Genomic DNA, 22,294 nt, shown 5'->3' on the forward strand with positions numbered 1-22,294 from the left:
AATCTGATGATGTGAGAATCTGGATTTTGCTCTTGCTTTGTCATTTCAGTTCTCAGTGAGATTCTGTTTTGCTGGAGGTCAGGAAGCTGTTTCTGGGTTAGAGGGTGTTGATCGTGACGGAACCTTGCCTCCGTGTACCCACAGATAAGTCGTGGACCCTTGAGGGAATTTGTTTGATGTTTTGTGTGACGTTGATGACAAAGATAACACGCTGAGGGTGAGAAATCCTGATGACGTGAGAAGTACGTGTGGGATCTTTGTGAAGGGGTTTGACGATGTGCTTCTGCCGTTTGATGTAGCGTGCTGTGCTTGATGCTTGGAAATGTGGAACCAACGCTTGAGCTGCCACCGATACCCTGGACCTGTTGCTCCAACCCTTGTTGCTCGTGCATTGATCTCTCAGGTTGAGATTCACCTTTACAGAGGTAGTTGTCCAGCTACTGCGGAATAGACCACCTGGATAGCTCCCTCGTCGTTTTGTCCCTTCCGACACATTGCCTTTTTTTACCTTCTGCAGCTGGGACACTCGCTCCAAGGACATCTCGAAGCCGAGCCATTCTTTGGAAGCTCACGCAGCTGAGGTCAACTGCCTTTCCTTCAATCCCTACAGCGGGTTCGTCTTGGTCACAGGCTCTTCTGACCAGGTGGGTTTTAACCTGGCCACGACTACTTCGTGGAAAACAGCAATGTTGGTTGATTTACCGGGGATAACGCACACCGACATGATGCTTACCAATTTTACGTGGAACAAAACCCACGCCGAGGTTACCACCTTGATCGCCAAACAATGCTGTCACTGATAATCTGATTATCTTGTCGATAATCCACCTGTGGCCACCATTAATTGGTTTTTGACCATCCCATTCCCACGCCCGCTCCTCGCCGACCATTCCTGTGCCATACGCAGACGGTCGCTCTCTGGGATCTGAGAAACCTGAGCCTGAAGATGCATTCCTTTGAGTCTCACCTGGACGACGTGTTCCAGGTAAACCGTCGAGCAGCGGCACGACACCCGCGTACAGAACACCACCACACGTAGATTGTATGGATCGTGAATGTGGAGCAAGTGCAGTTAAGATTCGAGCACCACCGGTATGTTGGTTCACCAAAGAGTGGTGGTCAAATGTGGGGGGGGGTGAAGGGGGTCAAAAAGTTTTTCCCCGTTTGGGACGGAAAAACTCTGCTCACTCACTGTAAGGACATAAAATTGTGATTGGTGATCTTTCAATGTTCACTTTACATTAAATTGATAAGTAAGCTGTGACCACGTGTCTTCTTCTGGATGCAACACAAGGCTGTGGGGTAGTGTCATTGGCTGATATCAATGTCCTCTGTCGTTAAGAGTAGGAATTTGGAATTTGTTCAGAATGGCAGCAATCACGTGACCATCGGTGTGTTTTTTATATATATATATATATATATATATATATATATATATATATATATATATTGTTGTGGTTACCAGATTCGCAAACCACCATTCAGGTCCCTTAGGTGAGGTATCTCGGTAAGTGCATGTGTAGTTAGGCCCAAACCCGTTGTCTAGTGGGAATACATGTCATTTATACGTGCTGCGACTCTTCAGGATAGCCGTTTTTCTTTTACTATCTTTATTTTGGACCAATCGCCACCATCACAACCACAACATCAACCACCAACCACAACGCCGCTTCACCACAACCGCCATGACCTTTACCGTCACAACTCGCCACCATCGCATCACCGTCATCTCGCGCCACTCATGGGCACCGATGCTGGACTCGTGTAGGGCGCACGTTGAACAGCGTGTACAAAATCACGGATTTTCTGCTTCAAAAACGGATCGAAAACGACACACGCCCACTTTTTGCCGTCCAATCGGTGAGCGAGGGGCGAATTGGCCCCGCCCCCAGGGCGATCGATATATGCAAATTTGTGGATCAAAAAGCCTTCACGCCCACTTTTTCTCGGGCCAATGGGGAGCGAGGTGAAAGGTCAAAGGGAGGGGGTCAAAGGCGAAGTTACGGGGGGATAAAAGGACGGTGTTCGTCAGTAAAAGAGGAGTAAGAAGTCGGAACGAGTAGTAAGAAGTCGGAACGAGGAAGAAGGAGTCGTAAAGGTCGGAACGAGGCGAAGGAGAGTCGGAACGGAGGGGACGAGCTGTGGAGAGGCGGCGAGTCGGACGAAGGGTGCTCGCGTCGTGCAAGGAGCTGCGCGCCCGAGGGAGGCCGGCAGCGCGACCTGGCCGAGGTGGAGACGCTCGTCGCACATAATAAAGATCCTCTATACCCCGAGCATCAGCAACCCCCCTCCTGTTTCCCCCCGCGCTGAGATAGTGCGACCAAGGGGGCCCCGTTCCCACCCCCTGCCAGGCACTGTCCACGAGGCCCGCGGGTTGCGGGGCCATCGCCGCTCCGCGTCTCATCACCAGACGGGTAGGCCCGACCAGGTCTCGGCCCCAGGCCTACCTCATTCTTGAGGGTATTTTCTTTCCTTGGTTTTGGGTATGTGTTGTCGGCGCCGTCTGTGAAGTAGAATTGTATAAGTGTTGCCGTGTGCTCGGTAGTCGGAATTAGCTCTGCACTGTGTTTTTCACTTTTATGTTTGCTTTTTGTGTAAATGGAATTGTGTTTTCTTTTTTGTGTGCATTTGGTGGAATTGTATTTGTGTGCTTCCCGTGTGCCGAGAATAAACGTGCTTTATTGTTGAACTGTTCTCCCGCTTCGCTTCGTCTTTTCCTCCATTGAATCCCCATCTTGCTTCACGTAAAGGGTTGGTAGTGGGCTGAATACGCCCGATAATTAATCGAACCGTCGAGGTCGACGATAACACCGCTCGGTTATTCTGATAGTACGGAACGGGTCGCTTAAGTGGCCCGTGTCCGAAGTCGACCTGCGGCGAGGTGCGATCGCCCGGTCTACCCTCCGCGTGGGTACTTAGGTAGTTCGAATTTGGCGAGCAACCCTATCCCACGCGGGGGCTGATTGGCTCGATCGCGGTGAGACCGAAAGGTCCACCCGTGACTGGTTCCCGGCGTTAGTCCGAGAGGGTCACGACTGGATTGTCCGTCCGGTGGGCGACGCGCCGCGATTCGAGTTACGTGGCCGTCGCACGCCGGCGGGCGCGAAGACCGCAACAATATATACACATATATATATATATATATATATATATATATATTTTTTTTTTTTTTAATTGAAAACTTGTTTCACAGGCAGGATGATTCATGGATGTGTGTGCCGTCCCTCGGATGGACCTTAAACGGGAGGTCCTGGTGACCAGAATTAGTTGGTCGACGTTCAACATCCCACGGTGTCCTTTGTGAAGAGAAGGCAAGCCATCACCGGCATCATGGCCAAATTACGAAATCCTACCATAACCTCCACAGGGGCACCGCATCTGCGGCACAGCCACGTTCTCAGCCAATGATGCTACCCCGCAGCCTTTTGAGACGTATGAAAGAAGAACAGCAGCTGTAAATGGAAGTCGTTGACCTTTTTCAGGGGATATCTCCGTCTCATTCAAAAGGTCAACAGAATCAGAAAAATAAATAATTATTTTTCGATCTGATTATATTGATTTGTGAGTAATAAACAAAGACCTGAACGTGGTTTTTAATTGTAATAATATTTTGAGGTATTACAGTTAAAAAAAAAAACGCAAACCCGTCCGTCAGGTGCCGCCCCGAAAAATGACGGGTGAACTTCAATGACGTCATCGAGGGAAAGATCGTCAGCACGTAAATGGACATTGTGTGAACAACTCGCTTCACACTCGTGACAAAGTGAATTTGAAGAAGAATTTTCTGATTTAAGAAATCCCTCGATAACGATGACGGTCAAAATCATGATGTGGATTGGAGATGTTGTCAGACCACATGGGAATGAACACCAAGTTGGCATGACGTCATTGGAGGGGTGGGGACAGTCAGGACATGACGTAATGGGAGGGGCGGGGACAGTCGGGACATGACGTCATGGGAAGGGCGGGCACAGTCTGGACAGACGTCATGGGAGGGGCGGGGACAGTCGGGGTTGACGTCATGGGAGGGGCGGGGACATTCGGGACATGACGTCATGGGAAGGGCGGGGACAGTCTGGACAGATGTCATGGGAGGGGCGGGGACAGTCGCGCGATGTTTTTTTGGGAGGCGGAGCCAATCTCGCGTGAAAGCACCACGTGGACCATTTCTGATGGTGGAGAAACTGGATTTACTGGGGTAGACTAAACTCGTGCAACTACAGGGGATGCCTCTGTCACGGTGTTTTTACCCCCAACGCAAAGAGGCCAAATCATCCCCCTCCTCCCCATTAGCCGGATTCGTCAGGATCAAGCACACGTACTAAATACGTCAGGTAAATAAATAATAATAAGGGTGAGCGAGGTTTGGAAAACGTGTTTGTGAAACTAGAAAACGGAAGGTGAGGAGATTGTGGTGAGGATGACGTCGTTTACATCGCCCAATCCCACAAAGGGAATCAGGTCGCGCAACGGTTCGGTGACGTCACTGCCGATCACGTTGAACATGCGCGAGTTCTTGGAAGCCGATTCGTGTAGTTTTATCCTCAGTTTGCTCTCCTGCCGATCACGTTGAATATGCGCGAGTTCTTGGAAGCCGATTCGTTTGAAGGTTCTTTCGCTCAGTTCGTTCTTCTCTGCCCATCTGTAACCCTCACCCCCTCACCCCCCGGTCCTCCACCCCCCTCACCCATCACCACAACAAATTTTCTGCTGCGGTGGTTGAGTTGAGGGACGAAGCGCGAACTTTCGAAAACCGTTTCATCTCCGGAGGTAAAATTGCGTCCAGGCCCGAGGCCTTCAGTGTGACATGTCGAATGAGGTGGTTGAAGTGACCGCATGTCGGCGGGTCTGCGCCTTGTGTAACCTTCCACGAGCGCGCTGGGCTATCGTGTGGACCTTCTCGGAGCCCGTGTGCCGAGGCTGTGTGAACTATGAGGGTGTGGACCGGGTCGAGGTCACGCTGAGGATGGCGCGGAGGGCCAAGCAATTAGAGTTCAACCAATCCCATGGGGTGGAACCTCTTCTCGACCGTTCAGTGAGGTGTGAGGGGCCGCCCATGGTGAGGCACGAGGGTCCAAACACGGGATGGACGGTCTCGGTGCCCCCACCAAGAGCGATGCTACCCAGTCCGATCCCGTCCCGCCCGGTGAGTGGACCTCCCTCATCGACCGAGCCTGCGATCTCCATGTGCCCCGGAGGGGTTGGTAACCTGGCTGCAGCCTTGACCGGTGTGCCACCGTCCGGTGCGGTGCTCGATGCGGTGACGGAGACGCGCGAGGTTCATCCCGACGGACACGACCCCAGGCAACGTGACGTGGACACCCCGGCAGAGCCGTCGGACGGTCCACACAGCGTCGCACAAGGGTGGACGGGGTGTCCGAAGGCCTCACTCGCGGCGTTGTCCGACAACACATCGTTAGACGCGCATTCGGGACACGGCCCGGCAGAGCCGCATCGTCGCGTGGTGGAGTTGGGTGCGCACGGAGGGGTCGGCATGGAGGTCGACGAGCCCGGTTTGTTGTTGGTGTCTGCAGCGGGGTCAGAAGGTCAAATATCGAAAAATACAATTACGGGCACATTTGAAAACATTACTACATGAAACTTTGTGTTTGTAACAGACATTTGGGGGACGCACGAAATACGTCACGATTTTACACTCGAACCCTGGTTCATGCACGAGGGATGGGGACTCAGGGTCACAGAGGTAAAAATGGGGAAGAAAAAAACCTCAAAATTTGATATTGGGTCATTCCTTGCGGAGTTTATTTGCCATCTTTCAACTTCGGTTTGGATGGGAAGCGCAAGGTATTGTGGGAATTAATTTGTGTTTTAAATTCTGTTTTAACAGTTTTGTGTCTTTTCAGGAAATCAAGGTTCACAAGAGTGTACCTCCTGGTCTCCGATGCCAGCCTGCAAACGGGCACGACCACCACAGGTCCAACCTCCTCGTCGGTTAACATAAATAAATAATTGTGGATCGGTGTAACACTTCTGTGTTACGTGGTGGGTTATTTCAGATAGTGCGAGTTTAGAGGAGGTTACACATCTTCACAATCACTCCCTCTCACTCCCCACCTTGACTCTCTCCCCCTCCCACCTTTCTCGGCTTCACGCTGTGGAAAACCAAGGCATTTCGGATCATTGGTATCTCCCGCCATGAGGCTGAGTCTTTGGGCATCTCACTCTCTCACCGCAGGCTGGTCGGTGGTCTTTCTGTCTTCTACCGTCTCCTCTCCGGTCTCGCCTCTCCTCTCTGCGATTTGTCCCCACCAAATTTCCACAGGGCGCTCAAGGTCCGCCAACAACCCCCTTCTGGTAAAACTACCAACATCACGAATCACTGCTCACCTTCACTCTTTCATTCCTCTTTTTTCCTGCCTTTGGAATAAACTCCCTCACTCTGTTCAATCCCATTCTTCCCTCCAGGCCTTCAAAACAGCTGTTCACCACCACCTCTTATCATCCCCCATCCAAATCCTTGATCTTTTCTACCACCGTTAATCCACCCCAAACCCACCTCCTTCCCTGCTTTCCCTCCTGAAAGTCCCTGTAATGTCCATCTTGTGTTCCCCATGTTCCCCACCTCATCCCTCTCCCTTCCACAGATCTCCTAAAGTCCCTGTTCCCCCCTGTTTTGTCCCTCCCACTCCCGCCCCTCTTGTCTTATGCCCCCTCGCTGTGCGTTGTGTGTTAGCTCTCATACGAGCCTCGACAAGGTATACAAAAAAATCGATACCTCTCATCCTTGTCAGCCTCCTCCACGGTTATATCAGAACGATCTGATTCGTCACACGGTTACGGATTGTTTAACCTCAATATGGAGCCGATCTAAAACTACGTAACGCTATTATTATTAATTTTTTTGAGTAATTTGCCAAGCTGTTGGCAAGTTTTTCCTTTCAATCAGAACGACAGTGAAGTCGATGGTGCGCCGTCGCAGATCCTCACGCTTCCCATCTCAAGCTGTCTGTCTGTCTGTCCATCTGCCCATCCATGATGCCATCTCTTCCTCAACGGTTGTGCAGAAATTCACCAAATTTGGTCGTTATGATCACCACCTGGTAAGAAGATGCTACAGCAGGATCATTTTCACGCACAACCACTGGGGTGGAGTCAAAAGGTGTAGGTCATGGTGTTCCATCATTCAAAACTTTCAGGCAACACTTGGGGAAAATAAATAATGACCGACGCCCTCACTGCTTCCCGCCAAAACGATGACAAATGTGTCAGATATAAATGCCGCACCCTGTATGTGCAATCAACATTGGGGGACCCATTAAATATGTCATGGCTTCTTCAGGGATTTCACCCCCGGTCGGTGCCCCAGCAGGTTCAGAGTCACAAGGATCAAAACGGGGGGAAAAATTTTTAACTCAAAATTTGACGTTGGGTCATTCCTGGTGGAACTTTTCGCCATCTTTCAACTTTGCTTTCGGTGTGAAGAGTGGGGATTTGCGATGGCGCGCCATCGACCTCAACTCTCGTTCAAATTTGTGACCTTTTGATGTGTTCGCCCCCTCGGTGAAACGTTCGGTGTTTGAACCAAACCCTGGTCGTCATTGTGGTTCGTGTTGCAGGTTGTGAATTTGGACACGTGCGATGAAGACAAGATGCCGGAGGTTACATCACCCGACTCGGGCTGCAGGAGGAAGGATGGTATGTTTGGTGGGATTGTGAAATGGGAATTCCGCAGGAAACGGAATCGTCGGATCACAAGTGTGATTTGTACCGTGTGCGCAGAAACGACGTGGGTGGCTTTGGCTCAACGAGCAAGAGAGAAGCTCTCGAAATTTGACTTCAGCCTCGCAAGCCCTTCTACCGTGAATCGAGGCGTTGGCGACTTTCAACGAGATCCTCAGTCAACAGCCGCTCCGTCTAGCCCCACTCGGTTGGGTCAACAGGAAGACCGGAAGGAGGTTGAAAAAAATGGAACGCAAGGTCATGGTGACTATGTGTGTCAAACACCATCAAACGTGTTGCAATTCATTGCTTCTGCTTCTTTGGAGGACCTCTGTTTGCTACCGCATGTCACCAGGGAAGTGGCTCCGAAGATCGTTGCCCTGAAGCCATTTTATCGCCATGAAGACCTGGTAATGCATCGCACGGATTCATATCCCGTGGCACAAAGCTCGTTTTGAATCATGAGTTCCCTCACAAGGAACTTCGAGGCACGAGGACCTCATGAGGCCTCATCGAAGCCTGTGCTGTGGTTTGTTTGTCCGTGCCCAAACCTTTTTTAAATGCTGAGCGTCAAGCAAGTAAGCAGCGCGTACAATTTTTGAAGCCTTGGGGATGACTCGGTTGGGGTTTGAACCGCCCACCTCCCAGACTCCCTCCCAGAGTGGACCCTCTTGACCGTTAACACCACCGAGGCCGGTTATCACCACGCTTTTTGAAGAAAAAACACGGGGGATGTTGTAATCTCTTCTGTCTGTCTGTCTGTCCGTCCGTCACACTATCTCCTCTTAAACGGTTGTGCAGAAATTCAGCAAACTTGGTCGTTATGGAACCACATGGCAAGGAAGTTCAAGACTGATATCATTTTGGCCCCGCCCCCTGGGGCCAGGTCAAAAGGTCACTTACCAAAGGAGAAGGGCACTCGGTAAGGCGCATAGCTCCGCCAGGCTGATTAGTTTACGTTTTATATCTCACTGATAGGCCGGATCTGGAATCGGACCTGAACTAAAATTTAATGAGCTTGTTCTTGTCACCTGACCAACTCACCCACTTTTTGAGATATCCCGCTGGATTGTCGTTTTTGGCCCGATCACTCAACGGTGATGAATCACTTTAAACAATTCTCAGATCCAGATCCGGATTCGGATCTTCCCCCAAAATCGAATCATTTCGCCCGCGTCACATACCCAAGCTCTCCATCAAATTTCGTCCGAATCCGTCCGAATCCGAATTTGAGATATTTTGTTCGCAAAGAAACACAGACAGACAGGGGTGAAAATATCACCACCACCTTTGGTGGCGGAGCTGAATATGCAATTAACGAGCACGTTGTTAAATATTTTTTAATTTAAATGGAATTCTGTATATGTAATCAACATTGGGGGATTCATAAATATGTAACGATTTTTTGGGGTTTAACCCCTGGTTCACGCCTCATGGGATGGGGACTTTGGGTCACGGGGTCAAAATTTATAAAAACAAACAAACAAAAAAGTTTCGATGAACTCCTTGATTACAAGTTAGTTGTTGCATTTGGCTCTGGACGATATCATGGTAAATTATGAATTAATGAAATTGATACTATTGTCTCCCTTTTCTCTCCCGTCCTTCCCCTCCCCACACTTCCACGACCCTTCAGAAACAGGCACTGCACCATCTCCGTTTGCCCGTGGCGACTGTGCTCGATGGCGTTCGCCAGCTGCTTGCTGAGAGAAAAGCCCTTAACAATGCTTTGGCTAATTGTGCTGCCATCGCCAGGACGACAAGAAGCCTTGTCAGTGGGTTATTGAAGAATAACCAGACGCTGGTCGATGATGTGGAATCCGAAGGATTACTCCAACAGCCCAAATTGTTGAACACAAAGTGAGAATGAAGAGAATTGGAAGAATCATGTTGCTTTCTCAAAAAGCTGTTCTGATTATTATTATTATTATTATTATTATTATTATTATTATTATTACGAGCAGACTACCCGCCCTTCGATGTTGTTCCAAGCTTGCTCAAGGTTCTTCCAACGCATACCTTGATTTGGGTGGTGTATAGGTAACTGACAGCTGTGTGTAGGCAAAAAAACAAAACCCAGGTTACACACGTACTGCTTCCCTCCCTGCACTGGAAATCGAGGGCACAGGAACACTGCACGATAAATGGTGGAGCCTTGTAATACCCTCCACCACCTTGAGGGGGCGCTACACGACACACATTTACATGGACACCTTGCATCCCCCCCTGCCCTCTCCTCCAAGACCACCGGCGAAGATAAAAACACAGCCACACATTAACTGGGGTCATACTGATCCGATACAGCAAGTTGTAACTTTGTTGTTGTAAGTTGCAGCGAGTATGGATGTTACGTGCCCAGACTTTTGAAGGTAGTAGCGCGACGAACAAACACACAAACACCCATCCGTGAATTCCAGGACGGATTCACTGGCAGAGCACCCCCGACGGGCGATCTTGTTCCATCCGGACAACATTCTTTTGACACGTCCCCTTTAGCTGGGCAGTGTATAAGCAACAGACCGTTGCTTCGTTCGCTCCCAAAAATGCACCAATTACCTGGGCTACCTCGATGAAGCAAAAACACGCGTATTCCGAGCACGTGTCATACCGATTCGTACAGCCCGGTCGGTCGTGTTTGTGTCCAAGCTGATGGTTGGTCACGTGGTGTTTCACAGGACGTTCTTTGTTTTGCAGGTTGCGGATGAAGCCGTACCAATTGTTGGGATTGAACTGGCTTTGCTTACTTCACAAGCAAGACGTTAACGGCATCCTGGGCGATGAAATGGTGAGAGAGTACGAGATGGGATGGTTTGGGGGAGGGGGGGTAGAGATCCATGAAGAGACGACACAACTTGCTTTTGAACTCACACGAGTGTCATGAAGAAATGGATGCGTGGTGTTGATGTTGTTGTTGTATTGTTGTCACAATTGGCTAAAGATGTGTGAAGTCTTGAACAGTTTGTTCGTTTCCTTTGACCCTTGACGTGCGGCGCGTGCGGAAATGTCCATCGGAACCTTGGGGACAACAGGTCTTGAGCCGTGAAATTGAGATTCCCTCAATGTTTTGGTCTTCAAAGAGCAGGTGTCACCCGGGAAGGAAAGGGCGAAGTAGTTCGACAGTTTCAGTTTCACATTTGGGAGAAATTTATTGGGAAGGACCGAAGGTGTTCAGCTGTCTCGCCGTTGAAGGTGGCCGGAGCAGTGTGTCCGTTGGTCTGTCTGCCAGTAGGATGTCTCAAACAGTTACGGACGGATTCGGACGAAACTTGGTGGACAGGATGGCTGTGTGACAAGTTGGTTCAGGATCTGGATGCAGGATCCGGCCTGTAGGTGGGATAAATAACGTCAACTGTTCAGTCTGGCCGAGGTAGGCAATCTACTGAGTGTCGTTCAAGTTGTTGTTGTTGTTGTTGTTGATCGTCTGCAGTGGTGTGGTGGTTGTGTGTATTGCAGGGCCTCGGTAAGACTGTGCAGGCCATCGCATTCCTGGCACATCTGATTGAGGAGAGGGAGGAAGGTCCTCATTTGGTGGTGGTCACGGCATCAACACTCGGTACAGTTTCCTCAAACAGTAAACTGAAATGCAAACACAACTTCAGGGGAAATAAATAAATCATGGGACTCACGGGATTTGTAAATCTCCTCCGGAAGTGACTGCACACGTACAGTTGGTGCTGATGGGGGGAAGAGAGAAGAGCAAAGAGAGCAGATAGGTAGAGGGAATGAGGTGGGAGGAAAAAGAGGGACACCGTGATTTGAGATTGTGTGAGGAGGGACATCAATAAGTTGGGGATGGTTGGAGAGTGGAGAGAGTTGGCTGAAGACAGCAGGAAGTGGATGAGTATGGGAGTCAAGGCAAGGCAGAAGCTCTGGTAACATTGGACCTCACCTCTTATAAAGGGAGAAGAAGAAGAAGATAACCAGCTCACGCCATCCTTTTATTTAATTTAATCTTTAAACCCCCACTCTCATGTTGCCTTTCTCAAGCCACGCCCAATTTTACCCACCCTACCGTTGCAGCCAACTGGCGCCGGGAATTCAGTTCTTGGAGCACAGAGCTGGAAATCTTTGTTTACTATGGTGAGTCAAATTCATGGATTCCTGTGAATATTTCACGTGACTTGTTGCTTTCATCTTCCCAGGTATCAAGGTAAACATTGCTCTCGTTCATCTCACCTTAGCCAACCGATGTAACTCCCCTCTGAGTCTCCGAAGAGTTTGCTTTCGTTGTCTGTTCGTTATTTCTCGTGTTTTTCAATTCCTCCAAGCTGCCATGTGCGATGGAATCTGTTTCATTTTTTGTTTTTTTTCCCCACCAAATCTGCTCCATTTGTAACTGATGATGTCATTTTGGTTTTTGTACAAGTGCTCTCTTGTAACTTCACCTTTGAGCTTCGCTCTGAAGGTTTGCGAGCATTCGATGCACCAGTTGGATTTTTGTCACAGGGAGCCAGCCCGAACGGCGAGTGCTGCGTCATTGTATTCTCAACAAAACTGAAAAACCTGACGTCATCCTCACCACGTATGTCCTTTCACCTTTTGTTGCTTTCTCCACGAATGCTCTGGACGTTTGGTTGCCTTGTTGTGGACGTTGTTGTTGTGGTTGATTCGGAATCTGTGCAATCATTTGGAGTTCGAACAAGAATCTCTGCCAGTAAGAATTGTCCAAGAATCCAAATAAAAGCTGTTCGGGCAACGCGCGTTGTCCCACGTACCCACTAGACATAATGGAAGGGCTAACTGAACGATTACTAATGAAATAACTGTCTCGTGACCGCTATATGTTGGGTGCCATTGCCTCGGGGGAGTGCCGGCTTCGCAGAGCCGTAACAGCATATAGCTGTTCGACTAGCCATGGGGAATGTCGTTTGAAATTTCGTTTTGTTGTTTCAATGGAGTCCCAGCCTGGTGGCCGGACTGTGGGGGGGTCATCGATAATGTTCATACGGCGAGATTGATCTGTGGGGAATCGTTTTGTCCAAAGACCGTGCTTTCAGGGACCAACAGGAAGAAAATCGGAGTCGATCAGAGGTTGTGTTACTTTGGCCAGCGTCATGATGAGACTCGAGACACGTAGGCGTTCACCTCTCTTGAATACAGTCAGTCGTGTGAAAGATGATGTGAGTCGGCGGTTCTGTACCGAATAGCACTCGAAGTTCAGATGTTGCGGAAGCTTTTATGTAGCCTGATACAATTGGTCCTGCCCTCTCTCTCTCTCTTCACTCTTTGCAGATACCAGTGTGTCATCGGAACAAAAGGAGATCGAGGCTTATTTCGAAAGCTCAGTTTGGGTTGTGCAGTGTTTGATGAGGGCCATGTCCTGAAGAGTATGTCCACGCAACGCTACCCGCAGCTCATGGCTCTTCAGGTTTGTGTGGTGCATGTGGTGTTGGAAAACATTTAATTCGGAAATACACCCGGCACCCGGTCGAACGCATTCCTCTTCCAGGCGGAACAGTTTACGACATTTTGTATCCCGCTGATAGGCTGGATCTGGATCCGGACCCGAACCAAAGTCTCATTGGCTTGTTCTTGTCACCTAACCAACATGTCCACCTTGTTTTGTTATAACTCGTCCAAAACTTTTTGAGGTATGCTTTTTTATCTCAAACCATGGCCAAGCCATGCCAAAGACTTTAAAAATAGGGGCAATACCCCTGGGTGCTCACCTGGAAGCAGGTGGATAACCCACAAAATATGTAACGGAGAAGAAAGTAAACACCTGTGGATATATAAATATTTTTTTAATATCGTGAACAAACTCTGGTCCATCACGGGTGAGGAAGGTTGTGGTCAAGTTTCATCGAAATTGTGTGTGTTGTTTCAGAGAAGAAAGCAAATACATATTTGGGGGGGGGGGCAGATTCCCCTTAGGACCCGATTTTTTTTCAATGCCGTGAACAAACTTTGGCACATACTGGGTGACGAAGGTTTTTTTTTTGTATACCATGTCGAGGCTCGTGTAAGAGCGAACACAGATAACATATAACAAGGCAGGAGGCAAGAGGAGTGGGAGAGGAAAGCACAAAACAGAGTGGAACAGAGACATTAGGAGATCTGTGGAAGGGAGAGGGATGGGGCAGGGTACACGGGGTAAACAAGATGGACACTGCAGGGACTTTGAGGAAGGAAAGCAGGGAATTTGAGGGAGGTGGGTTTGGGGTGGATTAACGGTGGTAGAAAAGATCAAGGATTTGGATGGGGGATGATAAGAGGTGGTGGTGAACAGCTGTTTTGAAGACCTGGAGGGAAGAGTGGGATTGAAGAGAGTGTGAAAGTTTGTTTCAAAGGCGGGAAAAACTGGGAATGAAAGAGTGAAGGTGAGAATTGAGTCTTGATTTTTGGTAGTTTCACCAGAAGGGGGTTTTTGGCGGGCCTTTAATGCCCTACAGAAATATAGAGGGGGCGGGGGGGTCAGAGCACAGACAGAGCAGGGGGGGGCAAGGCCGGAGAGGAGATGGTAGAGGACAGAAAGACCACCAACCTGCCTGTGGTGAGAGAGAGTGAGAGACCCAAAGACTCAGCTTCATCGCAGGAGATACCAATGATCCTCGAGTCTTGGTTTCCACAGCGTGAAGCCAAGCGAGGTGTGAGGCAGGAGCACCACCACCCCAGAGGGAAGAGCAGTCCTCCATCAGGCTGCAGATGAAAGCTCTGTAAGCGGTTAGAAGCTCAGGTGTGCCAAGGAAGGACTTTGCACGACGTTGGATTCCCAGTCAGCGGCTGCCTTTGGAGGCCAGCTTGGAGATGTGGTTTCCCCAGGAAAGATCGTGGCAGATAGTGAGGCAAAAAAGCTTGAATGAAAGGACCTCTTCATGGGGATTGTTGAGAAAGTAGACGGGGGGAGGTGCGGGGGGTTCCAGACGGTCCTTTCGGAGAGATATGGTGAGATTTGTCAGGGTCGAAAGACATGTTCGAAGAGTTTGAGCAGTTTGTAATTTTATCCAGGTCTGTAGAAAGTGAAGAGGCCAATGCTTGCCGATCAGAGTGATGATGGATGGTTCGTCAGAGGGTGGTGTTATCAGAAAAGAGGGAAAGAGGATTTCCAAAGGGTTGGAGAGATCATTGATGAAAATCAGAAAAAGTACAAAGCCAATTTCAGCTTTCATGTAGAGGGCAGCAAGTTTTCCTCTCGGATTTTTCTGTTTTGCTCCATCCATTTTCCCTTCTATCCTGACAAGTGCCCCAGTCCCTGCTGATGAGAAAAATCCCCACAACATGATGCTGCCACCACCATGCTTCACAGTAGGGATAGTGTTCTTTGGGTGATGTGCTCTGTTGGGTTTGCACCAAACATAATGATTGTCTTGACTGTCCTCCAAGTCCCAGAGATATTCAAGGCCTTTGAATTATTTTTCACCATGGTAAAATAACATGGTTATCTTGTTGCTATTAAAACGCGCTGCTCCATTTGCTGTGAACCTAGGCGAGATGGAAGTTGCTGCTTACGGGAACACCGGTACAGAACAACCTTCTGGAGATTCTTTCGTTGCTGCGTTTCATCATGCCAACGGTCTTCAGCGGTCCAAATCTCACCCGAGGGTTTCAGAAGGTGATTTTATCATGTAAAAGGCTGCAGTGAATAAGTGAAGTGTTCTTGGAAGAAAGGTGCGAACATTACCGGATATGGGATTCCAAGGATCTTACTGTTTCATCAACATGGGGTTTGATTTAATTTTTGTTTTCCTGTCTCATGAGGAATCAAAATGATCTTGATGGAATACGTTACAACACAAAGGTTTCACACAAAGTTTATTGCAAAACTTGTTTTATTTAGTTACAGCTCAAATGCAATGCACTTGAGGTCCTGACTGATTAAACACGAGCAGAGCCGACCCGTCGCTTTGCTGATGCACCAGTCATCCTGTTTGCCAAATTTACCCGTGCAAAGAGTGCTTTAACCCCTCCCCTCCTCACGTCCCACTCCCCACATCCCCCACTCCCCTCCTTTATCCACCCCCCCACCACGTTCGTCCTGGTGTCCCTTCCCGCAATAAATGTCTCACACGCTGACAGGCTTTGACAAGCTTCTCGTTTGGGGGGTGGAAGGGTGGAGAAGGGAAGGAGGACAAATTTACCTGTGTGAAGAGTGCTTTAACCTCAACGTTGCCCAGGTAAAAAAGGAAATTGTAATACCCTCTGCCACTGCCAGGTGGCGCGACATGGTACACATTTACATCGAGAATTCATTCCCCCCTCCCACTGCTCCGCCACACCCCCGTGCGAGGCCGCGGTCAAACAGCTTATGTCACCCCCCACACAAAGTTGTATTTGTACCTCAAGTTTGGAGTTTGCAACTTAAAAGATGTGGCCGTGCAGAAGGAACAAAGAAAGCCAGAGAGAGTGACAGAGAGAGAGAGAGAGAGAGAGAGAGAGAGAGAGAGAGAGAGAGAGAGAGAGAGAGAGAGAGAGAGAGAGAGAAAGAGAGACAGAGAGAGAGACAGACAGAGAGAGAGAGACAAAAAGAGAGAGAGAGACACAGACAGAAAGAGAGAGACAGACAGAAAGAGAGATAGACACAGACAGAAAGAGAGAGACAGACAGACAGAAAGAGAGACAAACACAGAGAAGAGAGAGAGACAGACAGACAGAGAGAGACAAGAGACAGAGAGAGAGAGAGAGAGAGAGAGAGAGAGAGAGAGAGAGAGAGAGAGAGAGAGAGAGAGAGAGAGAGAGAGAGAGAGAGAGAGAGAGAGAGAGAGAGAGAGAGAGAGAGAGAGAGAGAGAGAGAGAGAGAGAGAGAGAGAGAGAGAGAGAGAGAGAGAGAGAGAGAGAGAGAGAGAGAGAGAGAGAGAGAGAGAGAGAGAGAGAGAGAAAGATAATGGTGTGTATATATATATATATATATATATATATATATATATATATATATATATATATATATATATATATATATATATATATATATGTATATGTATATTGTTGCGAATTCGCGCCCGCCCGGCGTGCGATCGGCCACGTAACTCGAATCGCGACACGTCGCCCACCGGATGGACAATTCAGTCGTGACCCTCCGGGAACTATCGCCCGGAGCCAGTCACGGGTGGGGGTTTAACCTTACCACAATCGTGCCAATCGACCACCCGCGTAGGATAGGGTTGTTCGCCAAACTCGACCTACCGAAGTACCTACGCGGATGGTTAATTGGGCGATCGTACCTCGCCACAGGTCGACTCCGGACACGAACCGCTTAAGCGTCTCGTTCCGTACTACAGGGATAACCGAGCGGAGTTATCGTCGACCTTGACGTTTCAGATTAGTTACCGGGAACTTTCACCCACCACCAATCCCTTACGTGATGCAAGATGGAAATTCAAACAAAGGAAAGGACGCAGCGAAACGGGGAACAAGTTCAACAAGCTGCACTTTATTGCGCGACACACGGAAGCACGTATATTACAGCAAAAGAAAAATGCACAAAAAACGAAAGAAACAAAAGCAAGGACACAATGCAGAGCTACAACCGACTATAATTATTATTTACACGAGCACAGGAACACTTATACGATTCTACTTGGCAGACTGGCGCCACACACACATTTACACAAAAACCCCAAAAGAAAAGGAAGTCGCGACTTCCCAGGGCACGTCGAGTCCTTCTCCCACGCGTAACTCGCGTCGTCCGCCCGACAGCTCGGACGGGGCTCTTGGGGGAACGGACGGGGCTTGTTCGGCGCTACTTCCCACGCTCGTGTACGGGGTCCCAGGGCCCGCGCGAGGATCGCCGAACAGGGAAGGAACCACGAGCTCGCGACCCGAACCAGAAGGCTGACTTCGAACTCCACACAACTCCGAACCAACCGAGCAACCAACCAAAAAACTCCCGAACCAACTCGTTCGTCGCTTTTGTAGGGGCCGGCTCAGCCCATTCGCCCCGTCCCGTTTTCGGCTCCACCCTCCTTCGAGAAGGTTCCCGAAAAGAGGCGTTCCCTCACCCCGACCGCCTCACGCCGATCATCCACCAATCGGCGGCGAGCTGCCCTTCCCCCTTCCTTCACACCAAGCGCAGGGAAAAATGGCAGGAAAAGCCCACAAGCATCGTTGGTTGTTTTTGTTCTTCCGCGGAGATCGTGACCGCACGGTGCTTATTGAATGGCGAGTGTCGAAGATGTGGTAGCGTAGGTGGTGGAGGTGGCATGGTTGGAGTGTGGTTGGCGTTGTGGTGGGGATGGCGTGGTTGTTGAGATGCTGTTTGTTTGAAATAAAAGATAGAACAGAAAAATGGCTAACTCAAAGCGTCGCAGCCTGGATGGATCACATAAATTCCCTCTATACAACGGGTTTGGGCAAACTACACATGGACTTATCGATATATCTCACCTGAGGACTCTTTATGGTGTAATGCGAATTCCATCCATTTTGCTGTTTATTCCTTTTATTTCGTTTTTCATTTCATGCATGGTCGCGTTTACTCCCGCCAGCATGGTGCATAGGTGGGCCATGTCGGGTACACTCGGCTGAGCATTTCCACTTACCGGCTGTAGAAATTCGCAGAACACCATTTGGGTCCTTTATATCAGTTATTCCGGTAAGTACGTGTTCAGGTAGAATTCCCCACTGTTGTTTCGTGGGATTTATTCGCGTGATCAGGGCTGTGATCTTTGAGATTTGATTTGGTTTTTCATTTGCTGTCTTTATTTTGGAACAACCACCAACCACAACGCCCACCGCACCACCATTACTACCACCACAAAGCGCCACCAACCACAACAACCACGATCACCTCAACCACCAACCACAACAACCACGATCACCTCAACCACCAACCACAACAACCACGCCACCTCAACCACACCACTATTACTACCACCACAAAGCGCCAGCCACACCACGTTAACCACAACCTTCACAACCACGCCACCGCGTTTCCACCTCAGCAATGGTTACCAGAAGCCTGGTTCGTCGAGGGAAGGCAGGCAGACCACCCTTCCCCCCCGCCCCCGAGCAAGTGGCGTCTCCGCGGCCAACACGAGAGATCCCGATAACGCCGGGCATTTCCCTCCCCCTTTCCCACCCCCGCGCCGGGAGAGAGGAGGGGCGAGGCGAACCGAGGTTCAAAGGTGAAGTAGGGGAGGGCGCTCCTTTTGGGTGGAAAGAGCCCACTACGGCCCCTCCCCTTCGGGTCAACAACAACTGCCCGGCCGAGCTCTGCTGGAATTCCCCCCGCCCCCCCCCCCGCGCACCGGTAAGGGAGGGGCGAAGCTCTGTGGATTAATGTCAGAGGCGCTGGAACGCGGAGGAGAGAATTGAGGCGGTGGAATGCTGAGGAGAGTCTCTGGGTGTGGTGCTGAGGAGAATCAGAATCGAGGTCGGGGGCGTCGTGAGGAAGGAGGTTGTCGGAAGGAGGCGAGAGAACCGTGAGGGTGGGACGAGCGCGATGTCGGAGGAAGGAGGACGGAGTCCCGAGGGTCCACCACCACACGGTCGCATTTCTTCCTTTATTTCTGTGTGTGTGTGTGTGTGTGTGTGTGTGTGTGTGTGTGTGTGTTTGTGGTACCGTCTATAAGTAAAACTGGTTAAGTGCATGTGAATAAATAATTATAGAAAACGGCTGTAGGTCGTTGGTCCTCCTGTTCCCTTACCCCCATTGCTTGCACACGTGCTAGTGTAAATAAATGTGCCTGTCTCAATGTTGACCTGTTCGTGCGTCTTTTTCACCATTTGAGTTGCCATCGCTGCGTACGGAATGTAGCTGGCTTTTTAATAGCCGATGAAGTGATCGGGTCCAACAGGGCTGCGCGATAATACCCCGCTCGGTATCCGCAGAACGGAGCGAGCTGCGTACGTGGCTCGTTCCCAAGCAGCCCCCGTTGAGGTACAACCTCTCGGTAGCCTTCCCGCACGAATAATTAGGTAAGTCGACAATTCGGCGATTGGACCCTGCAGCGTGCGGGTAGAGTACTGACAAGGCTGTGGTGTGCTTAAAAACACACCCTTAGGTGGATTTCAGCGTTGATCCAAAATTTCTACGACTGGATTGCTTGTTCGGTGGGCGCGCGGGGACGCGATTCGACTAAAAGCGGCTTTTCGCACGCCGAACGGGCGGGAATCCACAATATATTGTTGTGGTTACCAAATTCGCAAACCACCATTCAGGTCCCTTAGGTGAGATATCTCGGTAAGTATATGTGTAGTTAGGCCCAAACCCGTTGTCTAGAGGGAATAAATGTCATTCATGCGTGCTGCGACTCTTCAGGATAGCCGTTTTTCTTTTACTACCTTTATTTTGGACCAACCGCCATGATTACCACCGCCAACCGCGTCTCAACAGTCATCACAACATCAACCACCCACCGCGGCGCCGCTTCACCACAACAGCCACGACCTTTCCCGTCACACCTCGCAACCGTCGCATCGCCACCGTTCTTGCGCCGCTTGTGGGTACCGGTATTGGACTCGTGCAGGGCGCGCGCCGAACAGCGTGTACAAAACCACGGACTTTCCGCTCCAAAAACGGATCAAAAACGACACACGCCCACTTTTGTTCCGTCCAATCGGTGAGCGAGGGGCGATTTGGCCCCGCCTCCAGGGCATTGGAGGGCGGTCGCTATATGCAAATTCATGGATCAAAATGCATTCACGCCCACTTTTTCTCGGGCCAATGGGGAGCGAGGTGAAAGGTCGAAGGCAGGGGGTCAAAGGAGAAGCCACGGGGCTTATATAAGCGGCTGCGTTCGTCAGAAAAGAGTCGTCGTGTGCGTTGGGGTTGTGTGTGCGTTGGAAGGAGTTCGCAGGAGGAAGAGTTCGGAGTTGGAGTCGGAGCGAAGAGGACGGAGCTGTGGAGAGGCGGCGAGGGCAGACGAGGGGGTGCTCACGTCGGTGCCGGGAGCTGCACACCAGGGAGGCCGACGGCGCGACCTGGTCGAGGTGGAGACGCTCGTCGCGGGACCCGAGGCAGAGTAAAAATCCTCCTTTCCCCGAGCATCAGCAACCCCCTCCTGTTTCCCCCCGCGCTGAGATAGTGCGACCAAGGGGGCCCCCTTCCCACCCCTACCAGACACTGTCCGCGAGGCCCGCGGAGTTGAGGCACCATCGCCGCTCCGCGTCTCATCACCAGACGGGTAGGCCCGACCCGGTCTCGGCCTCAGGCCCGCCTCATCCTTGAGGGTGTTCTTTTTCTTGGTTTTGGGTATGTGTTGTCGGCGCCGTCTGTGAAGTAGAATTGTATAAGTGTTGCCGTGTGCTCGGTAGTCGGATAGCTCTGCATTGTGTCTTCGCTTTTACATTTGCTTTTTGTGTAAAATTGCATTGTGTTTCTCTTCTTTTCTATGTGCTTTTGGTGGAATTGTATATGTGTGCTTTCCGTTCATCGCGAATAAATGTGCTTCATGTTGAACTGTTTCCCGCTTCGCTTCGTCATTTCTCTCATTGAATCCTCATCTTGCTTCACGTAAAGGGTTGGTAGTGGGCTGAATACGCCCGATAATTAATCGAACCGTCGAGGCCGACGATAACACCGCTCGGTTATCCCGATAGTACAGAACGGGTCGCTTAAGTGGCCCGTGTCCGAAGTCGACCTGCGGCGAGGTGCGATCGCCCGGTCTACCCTCCGTGTGGGTACTTAGGTAGGTCGAATTTGGCGAGCAACCCTATCCCACGCGGGGGCCGATTGGCTCGATCGCGGTGAGACCGAAAGGTCCACCCGTGACTGGTTCCCGGCGTTAGTCCGAGAGGGTCACGACTGGATTGTCCGTCCGGTGGGCGACGTGCCGCGATTCGAGTTACGTGGCCGTCAGCACGCCGGCGGGCGCAAATCCGTAACACTGGTGTCAGGAGTGGGATACAAACCCATCGCCCTCCTCACGGCACTGGTAACGGAGAACGGGAAAACGGGCTCTACTGTCTCCGGCTAAATTCACGGGAATCGGTCCAGGGGTGAGAGAAGCGACCCCCGATTCCCTCCAAATTACGAGCGATTCAAATTAACCCTTTAAGAGAAGCAAGATGGCGTCTCAAAGCGAGCGGGAGCCGGGGGTATTAGAAATGGATGTAGAATGTGTAGAATCCATGGTCCAGGATGAAATCCCCGTGCAGGAAATGTTGGTTGTACAGGAAAACGAACTCGCCCAACTGAACCCAGAGCCCTAAATGGGTGCGGCAGCGGCCGCGGTGTATGACACCTCCCCTCCCCCTCTCCACCAAAACCCCCCCCGACCCTTGCCGAAACGGCTCACCCAAGCGCACCCGACATGGCCCAGCTATGCGCCATGCTGGCGGCAATGACAAATGAAATGAAAAACGAAATGAAAGGCATGAACAAACAAATGAACGAAAAGATGGATGCGAATACACAAAAATTGGATGCGAATACACAACAAATGAACGAAATGGAAACAAACATGAAGGAAGAAATGAAAGAGCTGCGGGGTGAGACGCAGAACATGGGCCGATGCCTGCAGGCGGGCATGAAGGCCGTGACCAGGGAGCTGGGAATGGCGACTCCACGTGTGGGAGCAAACGAGCTGGAAGGGGGTGCAACGGCTGACAGGCCCGCGGTGGAGGCGGGTAAAAAAATAATTCGGGGGACGTGTTGGGCGAGGGTCGTGACAGAAGAATCGACGGTGACCAAAAGGGAAAAATTAAATGGGGAGACCAAAACGTGTGAGACGAGACA

At 50.4% G+C, this 22,294-nt stretch overlaps 1 protein-coding gene across 1 annotated transcript; it reads left to right on the forward strand.

Moving 5' to 3' along the window:
• The first annotated feature begins 416 nt into the window (after nucleotides 1–416).
• LOC147007267 (SWI/SNF-related matrix-associated actin-dependent regulator of chromatin subfamily A containing DEAD/H box 1-like) lies at nucleotides 417–15,413 on the forward strand. Its single transcript, XM_085867464.1, has 14 exons — nucleotides 417–425; nucleotides 518–644; nucleotides 908–985; nucleotides 5,865–5,935; nucleotides 6,129–6,315; nucleotides 7,578–7,656; nucleotides 7,741–8,090; nucleotides 9,317–9,540; nucleotides 10,375–10,465; nucleotides 11,134–11,233; nucleotides 11,701–11,760; nucleotides 12,127–12,202; nucleotides 12,913–13,048; nucleotides 15,107–15,413. Exons 3-14 carry the CDS (start codon nucleotides 947–949, stop codon nucleotides 15,260–15,262), a joined length of 1,569 nt encoding a protein of 522 aa, XP_085723590.1. The 5' UTR covers nucleotides 417–425; nucleotides 518–644; nucleotides 908–946; the 3' UTR covers nucleotides 15,263–15,413.
• Nucleotides 15,414–22,294: the final 6,881 nt, after the last annotated feature.

This window comes from Eptatretus burgeri, unplaced genomic scaffold (assembly GCF_056783735.1).
Source record: "Eptatretus burgeri isolate ZD-2024b unplaced genomic scaffold, Ebu_testis_v1 Ebu_testis_scaffold_358, whole genome shotgun sequence".
Taxonomy (NCBI): domain Eukaryota; kingdom Metazoa; phylum Chordata; class Myxini; order Myxiniformes; family Myxinidae; genus Eptatretus; species Eptatretus burgeri.